The 22,328-nt window shown below is 42.1% G+C and overlaps 1 protein-coding gene across 3 annotated transcripts in view; it reads left to right on the top strand.

Annotated features, from left to right (window-relative positions):
- DIP2B (disco interacting protein 2 homolog B) overlaps positions 1 to 22,328 on the top strand; it is a 2,678,679-nt gene that overhangs the window by 1,547,292 nt on the left and 1,109,059 nt on the right. For all 3 annotated transcript variants that reach the window (XM_044083475.1, XM_044083472.1, XM_044083474.1), the window contains exon 10: positions 15,784 to 15,894. In XM_044083475.1, the coding sequence (XP_043939410.1) occupies positions 15,784 to 15,894 (111 nt within the window). The remainder of the gene's footprint in view (positions 1 to 15,783; positions 15,895 to 22,328) is intronic.

Below are 22,328 nucleotides of genomic sequence, written 5' to 3'. Positions count from 1 at the left end.
AAAAGTGTTTGGACTCAACATTGCCACAGCCTGGAAACAGTAATTACTCTCATTCCCTGCCTGCAACAGGAATTTCTATTGTGGGCACAGGCCTGTCACCACAACAAGGGACAGCCATTCACCTTACCCATTGCCAGGCAGACCCTAAGAACAGATGCATCAGATTATGCTTGGGGGGGTGCACATGGCAGGAAAATGTATTCAGGGCACATGGCCCACAAACCAAATGCATCTTCATATCAATCAAAAAGAGATGCTAGCTGTACAAAATGCCCTGACAGCCTTCAAGGACCTACTTCATCCAGGACAACTACTGATAAAGATGGACAATACTGCAGTCATGTGGTACATAAACAAGCAAGGGGGCACACATTCCTTCCCCCTCTGCAGGCAAGCCCTGACTTTGTGGAACACCGCATTTACTTATCAAGTACATCTGCAAGCTCAATTCCTGCCAGGAAAGACAAATACTTTGGCAGATGAACTAAGCAGAAACCTCGTGGATCCTCACGACTGGAAACTGGATCCACAAATCTTCAACATGATAACAGGGAAATGGGGATGCCCAGACATAGATTTATTCACCTCTCCTCACAACTGCCAGCTACAGAGATTCTGCACTCGGTCTTACCACCAGCAAGCATGGAAAATGAACGCCCTTTCATTCAGCTGGAAAGCCCTTACAGTATATGCCTTCCCTCCTGCCTCTTCTCTCCAAGGTACTCCTAAAGGTCAGACAAGAGAAGCCAAAAATTATACTGATTGCCGCAGGCTGGCCACGCCAGCACTGCTACCCAATCCTAAAGAGCTTGTCTCAAGGCCCAGCCTGGACATTGCCTCTAATACCTCATTTGCTGACCCAACAAAACAATCAGATCTTGCACAGCCAAATCAGAACCCTAAATCTGGCTGCATGGCGGATAATGTAATAATTCAGAGCACACCTCTCTCTAAAGCAGTTATGGATGTTATTTTGGAGGCCAGGAGGCCCAGCACCAGAAAATCTTATGCAGAAAAATGGAAGAGATTCTCTGCTTGGAACCAAGCGCAGGGAATTGACTCGCTTGAACCAAATATTTGTCAGATTTTGCAATACCTAACTGAGATTCTGGACAAAAGCCTATGCTTCTCATCAATTAAGATCCATGCCTCTGCCATTTCAGGTCATTACAATACGGACCCACCTGTTTTTTCTCTTCCACTGCTAAGACAGTTTCTCAGAGGGGCCAAAAACATAAGACCTCCAAGGAGAGCTCCAATACCTACATGGGACCTCAACTTTGTCTTGGGAAAACTCACACTGCCTCCTTTTGAGCCAGCCAATACAGCAGAGATAAAATACTTGTCATGGAAAACCGCTCTACTCCTAGCAATAACTTCAGCATGAAGAGTCTCAAAAGATGCAGGCACTAATGGCTGTGGAACCTTTTATTATTTTCCATCAGGACAGGGTTTCTCTGAGGACAAACCCCACATTTATGCCTAAGGTAGTTCCCAGTGTGGCTCTTAACCAAACCATACATTTGCCTACCTTTTATCCAAACCCACAGAATAAGGGGGAGAGACATCTGCATACTTTGGACATACACAGACAGCTACACTTTTACTTGGACAAGACTAAAGCCTTCAGAAAGACTGAGCAACTCCTAGTGGCATATGCTGCAGGTTCCCAAGGAAAAGCCATTTCAAAGCAGACTATTTCAAAATGTATAGGCCACTGCATTCGTTTCTGCTATTCACAACATGGCAAATGAGTGCACAAGGACATTAGGCCACATTCTACCAGAGCAGTAGCCACTTCAGCAGCCTTCCTCAGAGGAGTACCAATCAAGGATATTTTGGAGGCTGCAACATGGACTTCAGTGCACACTTTTACAAAGCACTACCATTTACCTCTCTACTCTAAATCCAGAGCAGGCTTTGCCATTGCAGTTCTGCAGGGCCTCATAGCCACTCCAAACTCTATTTAGGCCCAGCCGCCCAACCTCAGCTTTGGGATTCAACCCAAGTGTAATGACTGCAACAGTGAAACACTATGAACATAGTACAGTTGTGTACCTACCATAAATGTAGATGTTCGAGTATGTTCACTGTTGCAGTCCAGGTTACCCTCTCACCTTCCCCCTTTTTCCTTGCTGGGACTTATCTGTACCTATCTATTCTATACAACCTATGTGGTGTATTTGCTTGTAGATAAAGATTATGTGCATGCTTTTTTATGATCATAATTTTTACAGCCTACCCTTTTGGGGGCACCTGACATCTGGGACAAGACAAACTGAAGAAAATGGCATTGGCTGCATCTTTTATACCCCTGGCGCATTGACGTCAGGGAAGAGGTGACAGCAACCAACGCCGGACCAGGACTTTGGAATTCAGGCCGACTGCGGGTAGCCTGCCAGCAGGATAACCCAAGTGTAATGACTGCAACAGTGAATACACTCGGACATCTACATTTATGGTAGGTACACAACTTTACTTTTGTTGCACCTATTGTTGTGTACTACAGCAGTCACTATTCCTGGCAGGGGTATACTAGCATGGGCCATCTGCATTTGCCAGTGTATGGTCAGTCTGCCTTACACTTATCCCCCAAATCTGCATGATTGCAATGTCTACTCATGTGCACATCTTTTGGTGTTCACACTGTCAGGCAGGGCAAGAACCTACGAAAATAGTGAAAGGTGTTTTAAATCTTTCTTCATTTGTGTTGAATGAATCGTGCTCATCCATCTTATCTAAGGGCTTGAGCTTCATTCCTGCTGGGTCGCTGGACTTGGTCAGTATTTTAACTGACCTTAAACTTTTTTTGAGAGCTTTGAACTTGAAGCTAATTTTTAATTGTGATAACGAGTGTACTAATGTTTGCAAGAAGCGCAGTACATTTATTCCGATAAATGTACCTATTACAGTGGCGTTTCACGATCTATGTGAAAATGAATTTAGAGCATGTCTTAGTAATCATGCAGGTCGATTGTGTTATAATCTAGATTATAATGAATACCTAGCATTGAACTGCCTAAAACGCAATTCAAACATTATTATCAAACAGGCAGATAAGGGTGGGGCCGTTGTCGTTATGGACAGGGCCCATTATAATATATTAGTGAAAAGGTTGTTGGCAGATCCTTTAGCTTTTAAGGAAATTACATTTCAGAATGTTAAAAGCCATATAACTAATGTAAATTTATGTATATATGATTTACAGTTTAATAATAATCTTGATTTAGATTTATTTCATTTCTTTTCTGTACCTTGTCCTGTTGTTCCACAACTGTATGGACTTCCAAAGATACATAAATGCATGGTAGACCCGCCAATGAGACCTATAGTCTCTGGTAATGGCTGGGTCACTGAGCCAATCTCAGTTTATTTGCAGAAACAATTATTTCCCTTTTTGGCTAAGTGTAATTTTATATTGAAGGATACATGTGATTTTTTGACAAAGTTGTCTGCTTGGTATTTTCAGAACCTTGATAATTATAATACTGATGACTATTGGTTTGTAACACTCTATATTGTATCGTTGTTTACTGTAATTCCCAATAAGTTTGGTATTGAATCTGTTTGGCAATTTCTAACAAATGATAAGTCCATGATGACTGATTCTGTGCAAAATATTTGTTCTCTTTTAGACCTTGTGTTAAGCAATAATATTTTTATTTTTGATCAGAAACCGTATTTGCAGGTTAATGGTGTGGCCATGGGTACTCCCGTGGCCACCACATATGCAAATTTAGTATTACATCAGTGGGAATTACAACATGTGCATGATGGAAGTAATTTTTTGGACCCACGTATTAAGTTTTATCAACGTTTTGTTGATGACTGTTTTTTGGTTTGGAAGGGAAACATTATTGATTTACAACAATTTATTTCCTATTTAAATGCAACCACTACATTTTTGAAATTTAAATCTATTGCATCTAGGTATGAAGCTGTATTTTTGGATGTTAAGGTTTATGTAAATGATGGGCTTATTAACACTACTATTTACAAGAAACAAACACATATTGGGAGATATTTACATGCAAGTAGTATGCATGCTTTGCATGTCTTTCGTGGTGTAGTTAAGTCCCAATTTATTAGGGCTAGTCGTCTCAATACTACAGACGAATTGTTTAACACTCAATTATTAGAAATGTATCATGAATTCATTAACTGTGGGTATGACATTGTTATGTTAAAGCAGTATATGGATTTGATTATACATAATAGGAGTAGTATGTATTTACCATATTTCAGGAATATTTATAATGTGCAGAATGAGATCCATACGGTTACTATACAGGATGTTACTACAGATGCACACATTAGATATGTTACCACTTTTGCAAATAAGGTTGCTATAGTTAAACGGGTAATCTATAAATACTGGCCTGTTTTGATTGCATCTCCTGATGTTTCAAAAATATTAGCTAACAAACCTTTTTTCAGTTATAAAATTATGAAAAATTTAAAGAGGTTGTTATGCTATAAGGATTTTCAACCTATTGTTTTAGATTTTGATAAATCTTTATATCAAACTTCCTGTTATGGAACTAGCAAGTGCTATAATTGCTCATGTTGTATAGACTTGATTGATGCTAAACTTTCTGCTACTTATACTCATCCTTATACAAAACATGTATTTAAATTTAACATCAAAGCTAACTGTAATTCGACTAATGTGGTCTATCTGGAAACGTGTGTTGCCTGTCAGTCGTATTATGTTGGTAAAACGACACGTAGGCTCAAGGATAGAATTATTGAGCACAAATCGGAAATAAGAAGGCAATATGCAAACAATGCCTTGTTTAAACACATTCAATTACATGGTGACTTGCATAGTTTTAAATTTAGAGTTATTGATTTAGCAACCCCCTTTCTTCGGGGTGGAGATATTAATAACTATATTGAAATAAAAGAGTATGAGTGGATCATTAGATTGAATGCTGACCATGAACCAGGTCTTAATAATACTGTTAGTATTAAACCTATTCTTACAAGGCTGCAACGCAATGTAAAATAAATTATGATGATTTTTTTGTAAAATTGTTGTAATATATGTTACATTGTCTAGGTTTTTTAGGGTATAAATTGTTATTTAATTGTTTTTTTAAAAAAAATTTTTGTCACATGACTTTGGCTGCGGTCATGTGTCTTTGGGTGTGTATATAAGCATATGCTTTTTTATCTGATGTGTTTAGTATTGAGAAAGGGTTTTACCTGAAAGCTTTGCATTCGTATATAAAGTCTTTTATCCAACGTGTGTTGTGTTTCTTTGGACTTCATCAGCTATCTACGTTATTCTACTCCAATAACTATGAGACCCATATGGCCAGATACTCTCTAGCCCTGCTAGAGAAAGCCACTAGAGATTTGGCTGAGATTCCAAGACTGTCCAGCCAACGCCTCTCTAGCTTCTCTCCTAGCGCTCACCTCCCAGGTGAACAGACATTCCATTAGGTGCAGTTATGATGCAGCGGAGGCTTCCGCTAGGTCGGCTGCATCAGCCTCTGCTCTTAAAAGGTATGCCTGTCTTCATCTTCAGCCTCTGCCTGATAACTTCATGGTGAAACTCATTGATGCCCCCTTAGATCCCTCTGCGTTATTCGGTTTCAAGGTGGCAGATCTCTTCAAATCTTTACAGCAAAAAAGGGAAAGAAATGCAGGACCTTAAACACCTGCTAGTTTCTCCCAAGTTCCATAGGAACTACCCGGCCAAGACTCAGTTCATTCGGAAACATGCATAGCCGATGCCTCCCTCCAAACCTAGGAGATGACCTAGAATGCAAACTCCCCCGCCTAGAGCTTTCACAGCCCCTAGCCAGCGGATCCCCTTTCAGGATAAGGCAGGTAGTGTCTCACTACCTGCAACCTTCCTGAAACCATCTCTCACCCCCTCTACCCCTGTCTGTCCAACTCTCTCACTGTCTCCCTGCCTGGTCACACATTATCACAGACAAATGGGTGATGTCCATCATCCAGAATGGTCATTTCATGTCCTGGATCTCTCCTCCGGTAAGAAGTGGTACCCCTCAACTTCTCAGCAATCAGCCCCACCTCCTAAAACCTGTACTACAGACTTTACTGTCCCTAGGGACCATAGAACCAGTGCCTTCAGAAGCAAAATGGAAAAGATTCTACTCCTGGATTTTTCTGTTACCCAGAAAAGAGGGACCATGGCTACCCATACTGGATCTCTCACTGTTAAACCCATTTCTCAAGCTTCCTACCTTCAGGATGCTCTCTCTTCCCCCTACTTCTGCTCCACAGGTTCATGGTGGCCCTGGATATAAAGGATGCTTACCTACACATCCCAATGAAGCCCACTTTCAAGAAATATCTGATATTTTTGGCAGGCTGTTCCCACTTTCAGTTCTCTGCCTTGCCATTTGGGCTTCCCACTGTCCCAAAGGTATTCACAAAATGTCTGGCTCCAGTCATTGCCTATTGCAGAACAAAAGGAATCCAAATATTCATTTACCTAGATGATTTCTTGATCCAAGCAGTCAATCCAAAGACCCTCCTCCTTCACACTCAGTTGCTTCTGACCCTTTTACAGTCTCTAGGTTTTCAGATAAACTTCCCAAAGTCCCATCTGGAGCTCACACAGGACATTGTTTTCCTAGGATGCAGGATTCGCAGAGACCTCTTGCAGGCCTTGCTACCAGCAGACAAAGTGGCATCCTTGACAGACGACCTGCTCGACATTCTACAGGTATCATAACTGACTGCCAGACAATACCTGAGGCTCCTGGGTTACATGGCAGCCACTATACCCATGCTTCCCTTGGCAAGACTGCACATGAGAAAGCTACAGTGGTATCTTCGGTCAGTCTGGTCCCAGCACTCCCATCCTGTGGAATTCAGGGTCCACCTTCTACCTTGTCTGAAACAAGATCTTCACTGGTGGCTGTCACAAGTGACCATGAATCCAGGCCTTCCTCTCCAACCTCCCCCACCAACCTAGATTATGCACACAGATGCATCAGACCTGGGCTGGGGAGCAACTCTAGGCACAAGACAGATGCAGGGTTTGTGGCCACACCCACACAAACTAGAGGATGTCAGTGTCAGGGAAATGAGGGCGATCCTCATTGCTCTGGAGGGCTTTTCCCCTTACCTACATAAAGGCCTACTAAAGATTTTCACGGACAACACCACTGTCCTGTGGTATCTCAACAAACAGGGAGGGACAAAATCCTACATACTCTGCAGATTAGCCATACGGGTATAGGAACTAGCCGCCTCCCAGGGGTTGACCCTACAGGCGGTTTACATCCCCTCCCTTCACAACGTCCAGGCAGACTCTCTCAGCAGAACCATCACAAACAACCGTGAATCGATGCTTCACAGAGTTATCTTCCTGGACCTGGTCCAGTGGTGGGGTATAACTCAATTTGACCTGTTCACCTCCTCCACAAACAGGCAACGTCCTGGCTATTGCACCAGGGCACCAGACCCCAAGCCACTGGCAACAGATGCCTTCTCAATTTCATGGAAGGGGAAGTTTCTGTATACATTCCCCCTTCCCATTGATTCAAAAAGTGCTGCTGAAAATTCAGCAGGACAACCCAAAAATCTTGATGGTGACCCCCTATTGGCCAAGACGGCACTGGTTTGCAGTCTTACTTCTTCTGACCATGGGCAGTCACCACAAGTTATGCCCCTCAGTGGACCTGCTCACACAGAACAAGGGATCTCGGATGCATCCACAGTGGCAGTCTTTGAACCTCATCCTATGGCTGATAGGACTATGATCCCCTTTAGACACCTGTACAATGAGGACTTTCTCAGTGTCCTGCAGGAGGCCAAGAAACCCAATACTAGAAAATCTTACCTGTCCAAGTGGAAAATATTTTCCTTATGGTGTCACAAAAGACAGCTGGATCCTTTGGAAAAATAGTGCACCATATCAAGTCTCTCTCTCTTTCTTTCCAGTGTCCATATTTCTTTTTTATATTGTTCAAGGTATCTTTAGGTTTTGTTTATATTTTCGCACTTCCTCAGATGCCTCTTCCAAACAGATCAAGTTTTTTGATCTGTATACTGTTTTTCACAAGTCTGGTGTATTTATGAACGCAAATTTTCATTTGAAGCTTCTGACAGTTTTTCTTGCAGAAGTAGATTTCTTTCCTCTAATTTCTCACGTAATCGTTTTGTATAACTTGTGTGTGGAAATTCTGGGCTTTTTGCATAATAGTAACAATACATAATTTCTTTCTTATCCTCAATAGTCTACTCTATCATCTTAATGGCTCTTCCTTGGTCTATCAGTTTTTGTGGACTGCTACTTTCTTCTACAACAGGGTGGGGAGGGGCATCCCCCCCGAGCCTGGCCTTGCCCTGTTTTAGGAATGTTTCCATATTTTGAGGATTCTACACTGTCATTTTTTCCAGTCCTGGTACCAGTGCACCTACCAAGATTGGGCACTTTTTTATCTTGGGTTTTGTGCACTCTGCTGTCTCTCTTAATTTTTTACCTACTTCTGTCCATGATATGTGCTACATAAATACAGTCTATGTATCAGTGTTGTCTTGGTGGGATTTTGTGAAAACAGGGTCCACCTTGCAAAGGTACTCACCAAGACCCGAGGATGAATTCTGTTTCAGCACTACTCCTCTCCTTTACTTGTTGACTTTTCATCTCTCTATTCAGACCAGAACAGTTGTTCCCATAATAAGTGTCCAAGCTGTTCTTAAAAATATCTAAACTAGTGCTTGCTTTAATGTAATTTGGTAGTCTATTCCACGCATCAGCTACTCTCTGAGAACCAAAGTTGTCTCTAAATGCCCTATATGTCTCAATAAGGTCTCCTCTTAAATATATTTGTGAGACACTATACAAGTTCAGATATTTTAGGCTTTCATGATAAGTTATAATAAGTTAAATTTTCACATTCACGGATGCCCTTGGTGTATTTCTGCTGTACTCTTTCCAGTTTACTCATGCTTGTTTTCTTATAAGGTTTCCATATTGTTATTCCATACTAAAGTTTGGGTCTAATGTAATTAACAAACAACAACTTCATCATTTCTGATTTCCTATACTTTGTAAATCTTTTTATACAAACTATAGTTCTGTAACTCATTAACCACTTGGTTGATGTGATTAGAAAAACTCAAAGCTGGATCTACCCATATACCCAGGTCCTTACATGAGTCTACAGTTTCAATCACTGTGTGCTGTGTTAAATATTCACTTTTCAGTTTGTCTCACAAATCTCATATGCTTAGTTTTTGATGTATTTATCAGTATTTTATTCTGCTGTGCCCAAATAGTCAATTTAGTCAAGTTCTTTCGCAGACATGCCCTATCTGTAATACACGTAATCAGTTTACCCAATTGCAAGTCATCTTCATACAGACTGTACAATGCCTCAAATGAAAAAGATACATCTGAAAGATATAATCTAAAAATGTATGGTACTAGGACAGAGCCATGTGGGGTGCCCTGACTATAACCAAGAATTTTCCTTGTCTATTTGCTGTATGGTACTTGCCATGTCCTATTTATAAGCCATGCAGCTATCCATCTTATCAAGAGCACATCAGTACCTAGTTGTTCTAATTTATTGATCAGTATTTTCTTTATGACTCTATCCAATGCTGAAGTTAAATCTATCTAAATTACATCACAGCACAAATTTTCATTCATAGCTGGTGTGACACTGCCAGCCCACCTGTGGAATTTTGTAAGTATATGTCATTTGTGAATATTAATATGATTCATATGCTTGTCTTACAAATGCAAGAGAACTGTATGTTATGTACTGACCTTCAAGAATGTAACCACTAAAGAAAAGAAGTGTATATAAACTGTATACCTGTGCAAATGTATGTTTTAATAGTAGAAGTTGGAACATACAGAGTTAACTTGCAAAACTTCAAGGTTGAAAAGTAAAGTGTTTTACGATTGTGTGATCTCTCAGTAAGCAGACACAATGTGTAGAGCTAGAGTTTTTCCTGTTGTCTTGAAAAAGAAGTAATTACTAGGTTTCATATGTAAAAGTGTTTTTATTGCTGTGTGACTTCATAGCAGCTGTGCACTTCTGAGAGATATGTATTTTTGACATAGAGGTATGAAATTCTAAATGGAAGAGCTCTCCGATCTTGTAGGCCAGGCAGGTATGACCCTAGCCCTGAGTAGCATCCTGCCATCGCCCAGAATGACACCGCAGTACAAGGACAAAATGATTGACTTCAACAATTGGCTAAGCTTCTGGTGTCATTCTAAGGGGATCCATTATCTGTCTGCCTGGGATGACATGGTCAACAGACCACAATGCTGTACCAGAGATGGCCTGCACCTGTTGCCCCTGGGATTCCGGTTACTGGCTAAGGATCTTGCCGTCCCTATAGAGCCTTCTTTAGGCAAGGTTCAAATGACAAATTCACCACTGTAACAGGAACAGACAAGCATAAACTGAGGGTAATGCTACTCAATGCTAGAAGTCTAAATCTCAGAATGCACTCACTTGAGACCCTCCTTAAAATGGAGAACATTGTTGTCTGTGCAGTGACTGTGACCTGGTTCAAGGCTCTAGAGAGCACCCCTGCATTACCAGGCTATAACCATACCACACTTTTCGGCCGTCTAAACTGGACCAGAGCACCAAAGGCAGGTGTGTCCATATTCCTTAAGGATATCCACACCTCCAGGCTAGTTGTGCAGCATAATGCATCCAAGGTTATCCAAGTGCAACTAACTCTGGGCAAAACTGCAGTCCAAATTGTAGCTTGCTACAGATCCCACACCATGCCCCAGAATTCCCACTCATCTTTTCTTGATATACAGGAAAATATTAGGGTCCAACCAAACACCCTAATAATGGGCAATTTTAACTACCCCACCATTAACTAGGAAAAACTACTCATGTACCAATTCCTTCGCTCAACGCTTTTTAGAATTTATAAATTCTGATGCCCTGGATCAACTTATCCACACCGCCACCAGGGGCAACAGTATCCTAGACCTAGTCATTAACAACATGAGTGACCGGTGTTCCACACCTGAAGTCAACTCCTCGTTGGTCAGATCCGACCATAAGCTAATCACCCTAGATATCCGCATCCCACCCCCACCCACCATTAAGGAAACCATGGTAAAAAATTTCTCCAAAGCCCACTTCATGCTTTTTAAGACAGAAGTGGCAAACTTCATGACACCCATGCAGATGGACAATACAGTTACAACTGCTGAATCCTACACAAATGCACTCTATAAGCACTTACACAAATTCATGGATTGTGCTATCCCAAACAGAACCAAGACACTATCCTCCAAAAAAAGGAAGCCAATCTGGTGGTCCCCTGCCATAAACAAACTCTACAACAGAAGGAAGTAACTGTTGCAAAAGAGAGTAAAATCCCATGATTGGAGGAGCTCCCTGGTCAGCCTCAGTAAGAAGCTGAGATCCCTTATAAGATCCTCCAAAGCTAGCTACGAAAACAAAATCACCACTGATTCTAAGGGCAACCACAAAGCATTCTATAGCTGTCAATAATCTTAATGGCAACAACCAGATCTGCTCCGAGTTACAGCACAGCAGCATGAAAATTACAGAACCAACTGTTATTGCCAACATCCTGGCAGATAGGTTCAGTGCTAACTTTACCCCCCTCTCACCCCTAAAGGGCCCATATATGTACAGGAAGAATGCAGAGTCCCTGTAATCACATCTATGCAGGTAAAAATCTGCACTCTCTAAAACCAAAAATACAGCATCCATGGGAACGGACAACATCCCAGGCTGCATTTTACACGAACTTCAGAATGAACTGGCTCCCCTGCCTAAGCACCATGTTCAATCATAGTCTCATATCAGGCTTTGTGCCCACTGAATGGCGCACAGCAACAGTTATCCCACTCCACAAAGGGGGAGCCACCACTGATCCTGGGAACTATCGCCCTATTAGCCTGACGAGCCTAGTCTGCAAGGCCATGGAACCTACCATCATGGAACTCATAAACAAAGACATTGGTAACCTCCAAAGTCTGGACCCCACCCAGTTTGGTTTTGTGAAAGGCAGATCATGCCTTCTGAACTTGATTGATTTCTTTGAGGCAGTCACCAAAGCTGTAGACAAGGGTAAGGTGGTTCACACAGCCTATCTTGACCTTGCCAATGCTTTCGACACCATCCCCCATTCTGGAATTATAGCTAAACTCACTAAACTAGGAATAAATCCCTATGTCACAAGATGGGTTGCCAACTGGCTCACTGACAGAACCCTCACTGTAAAAGTTGCAGACTCCCAAGTCTGACTTCAAACCAGTGACAAGTGGAGTACCACAGGGTTCAGTCCTGGGACCTCTCCTGTTTGGTATCTACTTCTCTGAAGTACAGGCTAACACAGAAGGCCTCTGGCTAACAAAGTTCACAGATGACTGCAAACTAGGAGCCATAGTCGAGTCCCCAAATGATGTGGACATCCTACAGAAGGGCCTCACTGAGACAGATGCCTGGTGTCAGAGGCATGGCCTCAAGCTCAATGCCAAAAAGTGCATTGTCATCCCCTTTGGTGAAAACTCTGTACCCATGAACTACCACATCAACATCAGTCTACTTAACGCCAAATGTGTGATAAGAGTCCTTGGGACCCAGGTGGACAGTAGTCTCTCCTTTGATAAACATATCAGCACAGTAGTGAGGAAATCCTTCCATGTGGCACACCTCATCACAAAAGGGTTCTCATCCAGGAAAAGAGGTATTTGTTCCCCTCTACTAGGCACTTATTAGACCCATTATAGAGTACAACTCCCCTTTTGGAATGTACCTCACAAGACATCTGCAGCGGCTGGAAAGGCCACAGAAGTACCTCATAAAGAGGATTACTGGCCTCAAACAGATGCCCTATACTGACCATCTCAAAAAACTCCAGCTTTACTCTGTAGCATATCGCCTACTCCGAGGAGATCTCTGCCTAACATATAAAGCTATGCTAAACCCAGAGCTGTTGGACATGCTACACCTAAAGAAATCCCAATCCCTCCAAGCTACACACTCTAGGGACCTAAACCTTGTCACAACAATAAGCAGGACATGCTGGAAGGATAGATTCCTGTCCCAGAGACTTCCTATACTCTGGAACAAGCTACCCATCTATGTCAAGCAAAGTTCCTCATTAGCACTTTTCAAGAAAAATCTTGGTGAGTGGATGGGAAATAGGAAATACACCCTGGGGATCACTTCTGTGGCTATGCTCGACAGGGGCACAGGAAATTAACTTTCTTGGGTGGCATAAGCCAGGGAACCTTGTTGGATAGGCTTACTTAGGCCCTTGGGCCGATAGCTTAGTACCTGCCTATGAACCTAAGTATCTGTTTAGCCTGGGAACTGAAGTCAGGTGACAGAGTGATGACATCCTAGCTAACCCAGCAATAATATGTGATATTAATTTGAGTGAGGGTGCATTTTGTATCTTGTCTTGGACCTAGCAAGAACTTCCACTCAACTGCATTTGCCTTGCTCTGTAAGTAAGTTATTTAGGGTATAGTATCTTTTAGATATAGATAGGAATATAGTAAAGATTAGTTTAGATGTTTTCTGAATTTATTTGAGACTGTCCTGCAATGTTGTTTTAAAATATTTCCTGTGATTCTGAACTGTGTAGTTACGGTGTTATTTGAGCATTGTCTTGTTCTTTTATTATTTATTATTAAATGTATTTAAACCTATCTTTGTGGCTGATATTTGTGAGATGTATTTAAGCTCTTGGGGTACTGCGGCGGTGGTGCTGCAGTAGCGTTGTCGCCTCACAGTAAGACATTGTCCTGTTCGATTCTCAGCTAGAGCGTCTTCTGTGTGGAGACATGTGTGAATGGGCATCCCTTCATTAAAGGTTGTGCGTCAGGGCCGGCAACTCAGCATGTAAAAATCTACTGCCAATCATTAGTGGACTGGAGTTCCGCTGTGGCGATCCCTAACCAGGAAAAGCCGAAAGACACAACAGCATTTAAGGTTTTAGGGTACTTGCATGTGTATTTGGTGACACTGTACAGGCCACTCCTAAATAGCCTTAGTCTTGGTCACACTTAACCATTTGGATGATAGTAACATTACACAGTAAGATTGGGCACTGTTTGCTAAGGGCCTTAAAAGTAGTTAAGTAGTGGTTGGTGGCAGCTGGTACTACCTTATAGTCTGGGCAGAAGGGGGCATGGCCAGTAAACCTGTGCCAGCCTTTCCCAGGTGTGTGTTTGTGTATAAATCAAATCTCAAGGTGTGTGTGTGTCAGCTACTTGGGCAGGGACACGAAGCACTGGTTGGACAGAGAGGGTGCTGGAGGTTTTGGCTTGGCCACTCGGCTAAGATCTCGATCCTGTAGCTGTGCCAGTGAAGAGTCTTATTGGGGATCTGGAGAAAGAGGGCGAAACCGGCCCCAGACTGACTGTGGTTCCTATGTGCTCTTAAGGGAAATTGTACTTTGCTGTGTGTATACTTTTCATCTTTCCAATGTGTACATCCCTCCCTGGTGCTAGTGGTGAGGATTGAGGCTCCTTCATTACTGGCCCAGTGGAAGGGCGTCACAGCTGGTATTATATTGTTATAGAACATCATGTTACTTGTGGTAATAGATCTGTTTTCAACATATGTAAGCTGATATATGGTTTCAAATCCCAACCTTTCCAGTTTTGACAGTAACTTATCCAATATTACCTTCTTTATTTTTCCATAACATGAAGTTAGACTTAATGGTCTATATGACTCTTGGTTTGTCCTGCTCCCCTTTCCCTTGAAGATATAGGTTGTAATACAAGTTTGTTGTATTTGATTTACTGTCATATCCAACATCACATGGAGGAAAACAATGATCATATGTCACCCTGCAGTATTTTAAATTAACAGAACTGAAGATGTACAAAATTATACATCATGAAATATTGTATATTATTCTAGGACCATGACTACCAAGTGTCATGTACTTCATGGACAGTATTACAATGTATCAGTAGAACTCTAACATCATTTCAGAAAGTCTGCCATTGATACCTGGCTTCTACTTAATTTATTTCCACATGTACTAATTTATTTGTATGGTAGATGATGAAAAATATGACATTTTTATAACTTTGTCTGCATCTGAGTAATTGAGTATGGCACAATTCTGGGAGAGGTTTCATTTTGAAGATGACATCAGATGAACATCATCTTTATCAGTAGTTGACACCTATCTAGAATGCCCCCTGAGATACAGGCACAGTTTTCAAAAGTAATGGAAAATTTCCATAACATTGTCGTTATAATCTGTTGTAAAATCAAAATTATGAGTTGAGATGTCAACAGTGGTACCATTGCAAAGGTATTTTGTGTGTGTGTGTGTGTGTGTGTGTGTGTGTGTGTGTATGCTGAACACTTTTCGTATTTAGACTTTTTCAGTGCCCGTTTTATTTCAAAAGATATGAGCACTTGTTTTGAGAGTGCTTTTAGACTTATAAAGTCATAATACAATTCAAGGTGCTCCATTCTTCCTACAGAAGAAGTTAGGAGGACGTATTCCTAAGTTCCTGTGGTGTGAATGAGTTAATATAGGTAATACTCTTAGGTTAACTGTCATGTGTAGATAGTTTATACAATGCTTTGTACATATTGTTCGTGCAGGCATTACATAAGTGTACAGATATAGGCAAAAGTGCAAACAGATGTTAAATTATTTCAGTAATATAGTAAAGGTTTTCACAACTTTACTACCCTTGTTGCATTCATTTGCTTTCTTGTTAAAACTGTATGACACTGATTTGTCACTACAGTGCTAGATTTGCCTTGTTGCTTAAACTGTTTGTCTTGCTTTTAGGTGGCATTAGTGTATCCCAATAATGATCCTGTGATGTTCATTGTGGCATTCTATGGCTGTTTGCTTGCCCAGGTCATCCCTGTACCTACTGAAGTTCCCCTAACAAGAAAGGTAAGTCTGCTACAGAAGCAAGTACTTAGTATTTTGAGAGACGATGACAGAGTGAGAAAATAGTATTTATATGTTCCTGCATCTATTATCCATGTGCAGCTCTTTTTCACATACATTTTAATGCACTGCAGAATACACAGAATTGTATAATGTTTTAAATAAATATTTAATGGCTATTGCTGATGTATTATCTTACATGCTTTTACTGTTGAATGCCCCACGTCTAACTAATCCCCCAACCATTCCTCCTACATAAAGCTTATTCATGTGTGGAGTATAAATAATAGCTAGTTAACATGTAGAAAATTTAGCTATTTGGTAACAACTTGAATGGTACAGTTATGCATGGCTTTTTCATCTGTCTTACAAGTTCATTATATGAAATGTAAAATGTATGTCATATGGTCCTTATTTAAGTATCATTCTAACTTAGTAGCAGTGAGAATTTTTTTTTAAATTGCAGTGTTCAGGTTTATCTACACATTTAATGTATGCTTACTGCAGTTTGATGTGTGATGTTCATCGTGTTTCACTGTCGCAGTCATTATTCTTGGGTTATCCTGCTGGCAGTCTACCCGCAGTCAGCCAGAATTCCAAAGTCTAGGTCCAGCGTCTGTTGCCGTTGCCTCTTCCCTGACGTCAGTGCGCCAGGGGTATAAAAGATGCAACCAACGCCATTTTCTTCAGTCTTTCTTGCCGCGCGGTGCCCAAAGCAAAAGCAGTTTGCAAGTTCCAGTCGGCCGACTCCTGAGATTTTCAAATCTGAATTTCAGAACCGAAGTCTTCATTAAAGCTAAGTACCCCATTGGGGAAACTTTTTTCTTGCTCCAGACCGATGTAAGAAAAAGTTAACAATTGTATTTCTTGTGGGAAGCAAATACCTCATAAGGATTTTCACTCTTACTGTATTCTTTGCCTAGGCCCTGAGCACAACGTTACTAGCTGTTGGTTTTGTGCTAGATTCAACCAACGCACTTTCAAGCGTCAGTTCGATTTTGCATTTCTTTACTTTGGCCGAAGATTTAAGTATATAATGCCGGTGGTACAGCCGACAACCGGAGTTTACAAAAAAGACAAGGACAAGGATAGGCATCTGAGGTCCAAAACTGACGACGAAGCCTCTTCTAGGCCAGTCGCCGGTTCTCAGTGAGGCGCTTTCGCAGCCCCTGGCGCCCGCTACCTCAGAGCCACAGGCCACTACCGACTCCCACATGGAGATGACTAGGCCTCTGGAAACTCAAGGTAATGGACACTCGGAAATCTGTCCCTCAGATGAGTCCGGAGCCGCTGAGCAGGCATCGGCTTCTGAGGGTGTCTTCAGACCTACATAACTATATGTTAAGCCATCTTCAGCTTCAAAGACAAAGACTAAAGCAGCTCTAAAGACAAAGAAACAAGTACAGCATTCTCCTATTTAGACTTCCATGCCTAAAAAAACAGATGCTCAAAATGGCCGAAGACCTAATTACTTTGATCAGGGGCCCCCATCCCCCTCCTGATAAGAGGCCTAGGCAAGAGACAGAGTGTGAGTCTTCTGATCAGGTATCTATTTCCTCTGATTCCTCTTCTGAACAGGATTACTCCATGTTTCCCTATGAGGATTTTGATGCTGAAGAATCCATTCCTTCAGCCTCTCCTCCTGAGGACTATTCTTTTGGGGAAACACTGCTTACTATGAGGGAGTATTTCCACTGGGAGAGCCAAGACTATTCTGAGTCTTAGAAAAGGCTCAGAGACTTCCTGCTTCTTCCTCAGCACAGACCCCTTGCTATTCCACCTGTTCTAGATATTGTAGATGATGTATTTTCAGAGTCCGGACTGTCCCCTGACACTTTACCCCCTTGCACCTGCTAAGCCAGACAGATCCAGGGTCCCGGATTCTCATAAATTCCTTTATAAAAACCCCGCTGCTGACCCAGAAACTATATCTCAGGGTCCCAAGGGGGTTAAAGCTTCCACTGCAAAAAACCCTGTCCCCTCTGATAGATTCTAGGGCTCTAGACAGACAGGGGAAAACCGTTTACACTTCTGCCACCCTGGCTGTAAAGGCTTTAAATTGTCAATTTCATATGCTTAAATATCAGCAATATTTATTGTCACTACGTAAACGGAAAATGTTGACAAATACTGAATGTTCAGAGAACAAGGAATTGCAGGATTTATTGCATGCAACTGAACAAATGGGAAAGCATAACTTTGCAATGTGGTTATGATTCACTGGAGGCCTCTTGCAGGGCCGCTGTTACAGGTTCTGTTATTAGAAGGCAAGCTTGGTTAAAGGAACAAAATCTGCCTGATCATGTTAAAGCAAAATTATTAGCTGCACCAGTACAGCATGATACTTTGTTTGGTACTAAAGCAGAAGAGGTGTTGAAAAAAATGGAGGATAAAGCAAAATCCATGCAGACAGTTAAGGATTTCTTACAGGTACAGCCACCCAGGTTTAGCAGGAACTGGCCTTCTAAAAATTAGTCCTTTCCAGTCTCAGATAGACCACAAAGAGGCAGATACAGGCATCCCAGAGGCAGATCTCAGCCCCAAGGCTCATACAGGCCTAAACAATGGGGTGCTCCTACCTCCAAAAGCGGAGAAGACAAATCTCAGCCTTACAGGAAACAGTCCCAGTGACTTGCCTCTACCAGTTCCAAGCAGTTTTCTTTTGACAGCCCCCTTAGGGGGAAAAATAGCACTTTTTCCATCAAATTGGCAAATGGTTACCCAAGACAAATGGGTTCTGAATATAGTGTCCCAAGGCTACAGGTTCCATTTTCACACTCTACCTAGGTCAAAGGGCATGCCAGACCTGCCACACAGTCAATGGGCAGAGGCACAAAAACAAATTACAGCCCTCATGGACATGAGGGCCATTCAGCAAGTACCACAACAAGAGCAGGGGCAAGGATTTTACTCCAGACTTTTCCTAGTACCCAGGAAGGACAAAACCTGGAGACCAATTCTGGACCTGTCTATACTAAATACGTTTCTGGAAGTTCCAAAATTCAAGATGTTGACTCTTCAGCAGCTACTGCCCATGCTGGGCAAGAGGGCTTGGCTCGTAATTTTGGACCTAAGAGGCCTACCTGCATGTCCCAATCAGACAATCTTGTAGAAGATACCTCAGATTCACAGCTGGCTCAATGCATTACCAATTCTCTGCACTGCCCTTTGTCTTATCTACCCTTTGGGGACCCCAGGGTTGTAAAAATTACTAATTGCATTAAAGAACAAAAAGTGAATTGCCTTGTTGCTTAAACTGTTTGTCTTGTAGGTGGCGTAGTGTATCCCAATAATGATCCTGTGATGTTCATTGTATGGCATTCTATGGCTGTTGCTTGCCCAGGTCATCCCTGTACCTACTGAAGTTCCCTAACAAAGAAAGGTAAGTCTGCTACAGAAGCAAGTACTTAATTATTTTGAGAGCGATGACAGAGTGAGAAAATAGTATTTATATGTTCCTGCATCTATTATCCATGTGCGGCTGCTTTTTCACATACATTTTAATGCACTGCAGAGATACAGAATTGTATAATGTTTTAAATAAATGTTGTGGCTATTGCTGATGTATTATCTTACGTAACTTACTGTTGAATGCCCCGCGTCCTAACTAATAATCCCCCAACCATTCCTCCTACATAAAGCTTATTCATGTGTGGAGTATAAATAATAGCTAGTTAACATGTAGAAATTTAGCTGTTGTAACAACTTGAATGAGTACAGTTATCACATGGCTTTTTCATCTGTCTTACAAGTTCATTATATGAAATGTAAATGTATGTCATATGGGGTCCTTATTTAAGTATCATTCTAACTTATTGTAGTGAGTGAGAATTTTTTTTAAATTGCAGTGTTCAGGTTTATCTACACATTTAATGTATGCTTACTGCAGTTTGATGTGTGATGTTCATCGTGTTTCACTGTCATAAGTCATTATTCTTAGGTTATCCTGCTGGCAGTCTACCATGATCAGCCAAATTCCAAAGTCTAGGTCCAGCGTCTGTTGCGTTGCCTCTTCCCTGGCGATCAGTCGCCAGAGTATATAAAAGTGCAACCAGCCGGTACCTATTCAGTCTTTCTTGCGTAGCGGTGCCCAAAGCAAAAGCAGGTTTTGCAAATTCCAGGTGACCGACTCCTGAGATTTTCAAATCTGAATTTCCAGGGTGAAGTCTTCATTAGAAGCTAAGTACCCCGTGGGAAACTTTTCTTGCTCCAGACCGTTAGCCAGAAAAAGTTAACAGTGTATTTCTTGTGGGGAAGCAAATACCTCATAAGGATTTTCCCGCTCTTACTGTATTCTTTGCCTAGGCCCTGAGCACAAGCGTTACTAGCTGTTGGTTTTGTGCTAAAGATTCAACCAGCACTTTCAAGCGTCGTTGGGTTTTAGAGCTTCTTTACTTTGGCGAAGATTTGGTATATAATGCGATTGGTACGCCGACAACGGAGTTTACAAAAAGACAAAAGGACAGGATAGGCATCTGAGGTCCAAAACTGACGTGAGAAGCCTCTTCTAGGCCAGTCGCCCGGTTCTCAGTGGCGGCTTTACGCGGCCCCACCAGCCACCTCAGGCACAGGCCTACCGACTCTCCCACATGGAGATGACTAGGCCTCTGGAAACTCAAGGTAATGGACACTCGAATCTGTCCCTCAGATGAGTCGGGCAGCTGGTGAGCATCGGCTTCTGAGGGTGTCTTCAGACCTACATAACTATATGTTAAGCCATCTTCTTCAGCTTCAAAGACAAAGACTAAAGCAGCTCCTAAAGACAAGAAACAGAGTACAGCATTCTCCTATTTAGACTTCCGCATGCCTAAAAACAGATGCTCAAAATGGCGAAGACCTAATTACTTTGATCAGGGGCCCCCATCCCCTCCTGATAAGAGGCCCTAGGCAAAGAGACGAAGTGTGGGAGTCTTCTGATCAGGTATCTATTTCCTCTGATTCCTCTTCTGAACAGGGGATTGCCTCCATGTTTCCTATGAGGATTTTGATGCTGAAGAATCCATTCCTTCAGCCTCTCCTCCCTGAGGACTATTCTTTTGGGAAACACTGCTTACTATGAGGGAGTATTTCCATGGGAAGCCAAGACTATTCTGAGTCTTAAGAAAAGGCTCAGAGACTTCCTGCTAACTTCCTCAGCACAGACCCCTTGCTATTCCACCTGTTCTAGATATTGTAGATGATGTATTTTTCAGAGTCGGACTGTCCCTGACTTTACACCTGCTAAGCCAGACAGATCCAGGGTCCCAGTTCTCATAGAATTCCTTTATAAAAAACCCGGCTGCTGACCAGAAACTATATCTCAGGGTCCCAAAGGGGGTTAGCTTTCCACTGCAAAAACCCTGTCCCCTCTGATAGATTCTGGGGCTCCTAGACAGACCAGGGAAAACCGTTTACTTCTGCCACCCTGGCTGTAAAGGCTTAAATTGTCAATTTCATATGCTTAAATCAGCAATATTTATTGTCACTCGTGTAAGCGGAAAATGTTGACAAATACTGAATGTTCAGAGAACAAGGAATTGCAGGATTTGTGCATGCAACTGAACAAGTGGGAAAGCATAACTTTGCAATGTGGTTATGATTCACTGGAGGCCTCTTGCAGGGCCGCTGTTACAAGTTCCTGTATTAGAGGCAAGCTTGGTTAAAGAGACAAAATCTGCCTGATCATGTTAAACAAAATTATTAGCTGCACCAATTACAGCATGATACTTTGTTTGGTACTAAAGCAGAAGAGGTGTTGAAAAAATGGAGGATAAAGCAAAAATCCATGCAGACAGTTAAGGATTTCTTACAGGGGTACAGCCACCCAGGTTTAGCGAGAACTGGCCTTCTAAAAATTAGTCCTTTCCAGTCTCAGATAGACCACAAAGAGGCAGATCTGTAGGCATCCAGAGGCAGATCTCAGCCCCAAGGCTCATACAGGCCTAAACAATGGGGTGCTCCTACCTCCAAAAGCGGAGAGGAACTCGAAATCTCAAGCGCACAGGAAACAGTCCCAGTGACTTGCCTCTACCAGTTCAAAGCAGTTTTCTTTTGACCCAGCCCCTTAGGGGAAAAATAGCACTTTTTCCATCAAATTGGCAAATGGTTACCAAGACAAAATGGGTTCTGAATATAGTGTCCCCAAGGCTACAGGTTCCATTTTTCACACTCTACCTAGGTCAAGGGCATGCCAGACCTGCCACACAGTCAATGGGCAGAGGCACAAAAAACAAATTACAACCCTCATGGACATGAGGGCCATTCAGCAAGTACCACAACAAGAGCAGGGGCAAGTTTTACTCCAGACTTTTTCCTAGTACCAGGAAGGGACAAAACCTGGAGACCAATTCTGGACCTGTCTATACCATCGTTTCTGGAAGTTCCAAAATTCAAGATGTTGACTCTTCAGCAGCTACTGCCCATGCTGGGCAAGAGGGCTTGGCACCGTGATTTACCCC

Source organism: Protopterus annectens, chromosome 9.part0 (genome assembly GCF_019279795.1).
Source record: "Protopterus annectens isolate FY-2018-M chromosome 9.part0, PAN1.0, whole genome shotgun sequence".
Classification (NCBI taxonomy): domain Eukaryota; kingdom Metazoa; phylum Chordata; order Ceratodontiformes; family Protopteridae; genus Protopterus; species Protopterus annectens.
The sequence above is the reverse complement of the archived record's forward strand: the minus strand, read 5'-3'. Positions and strand labels throughout refer to the sequence as shown.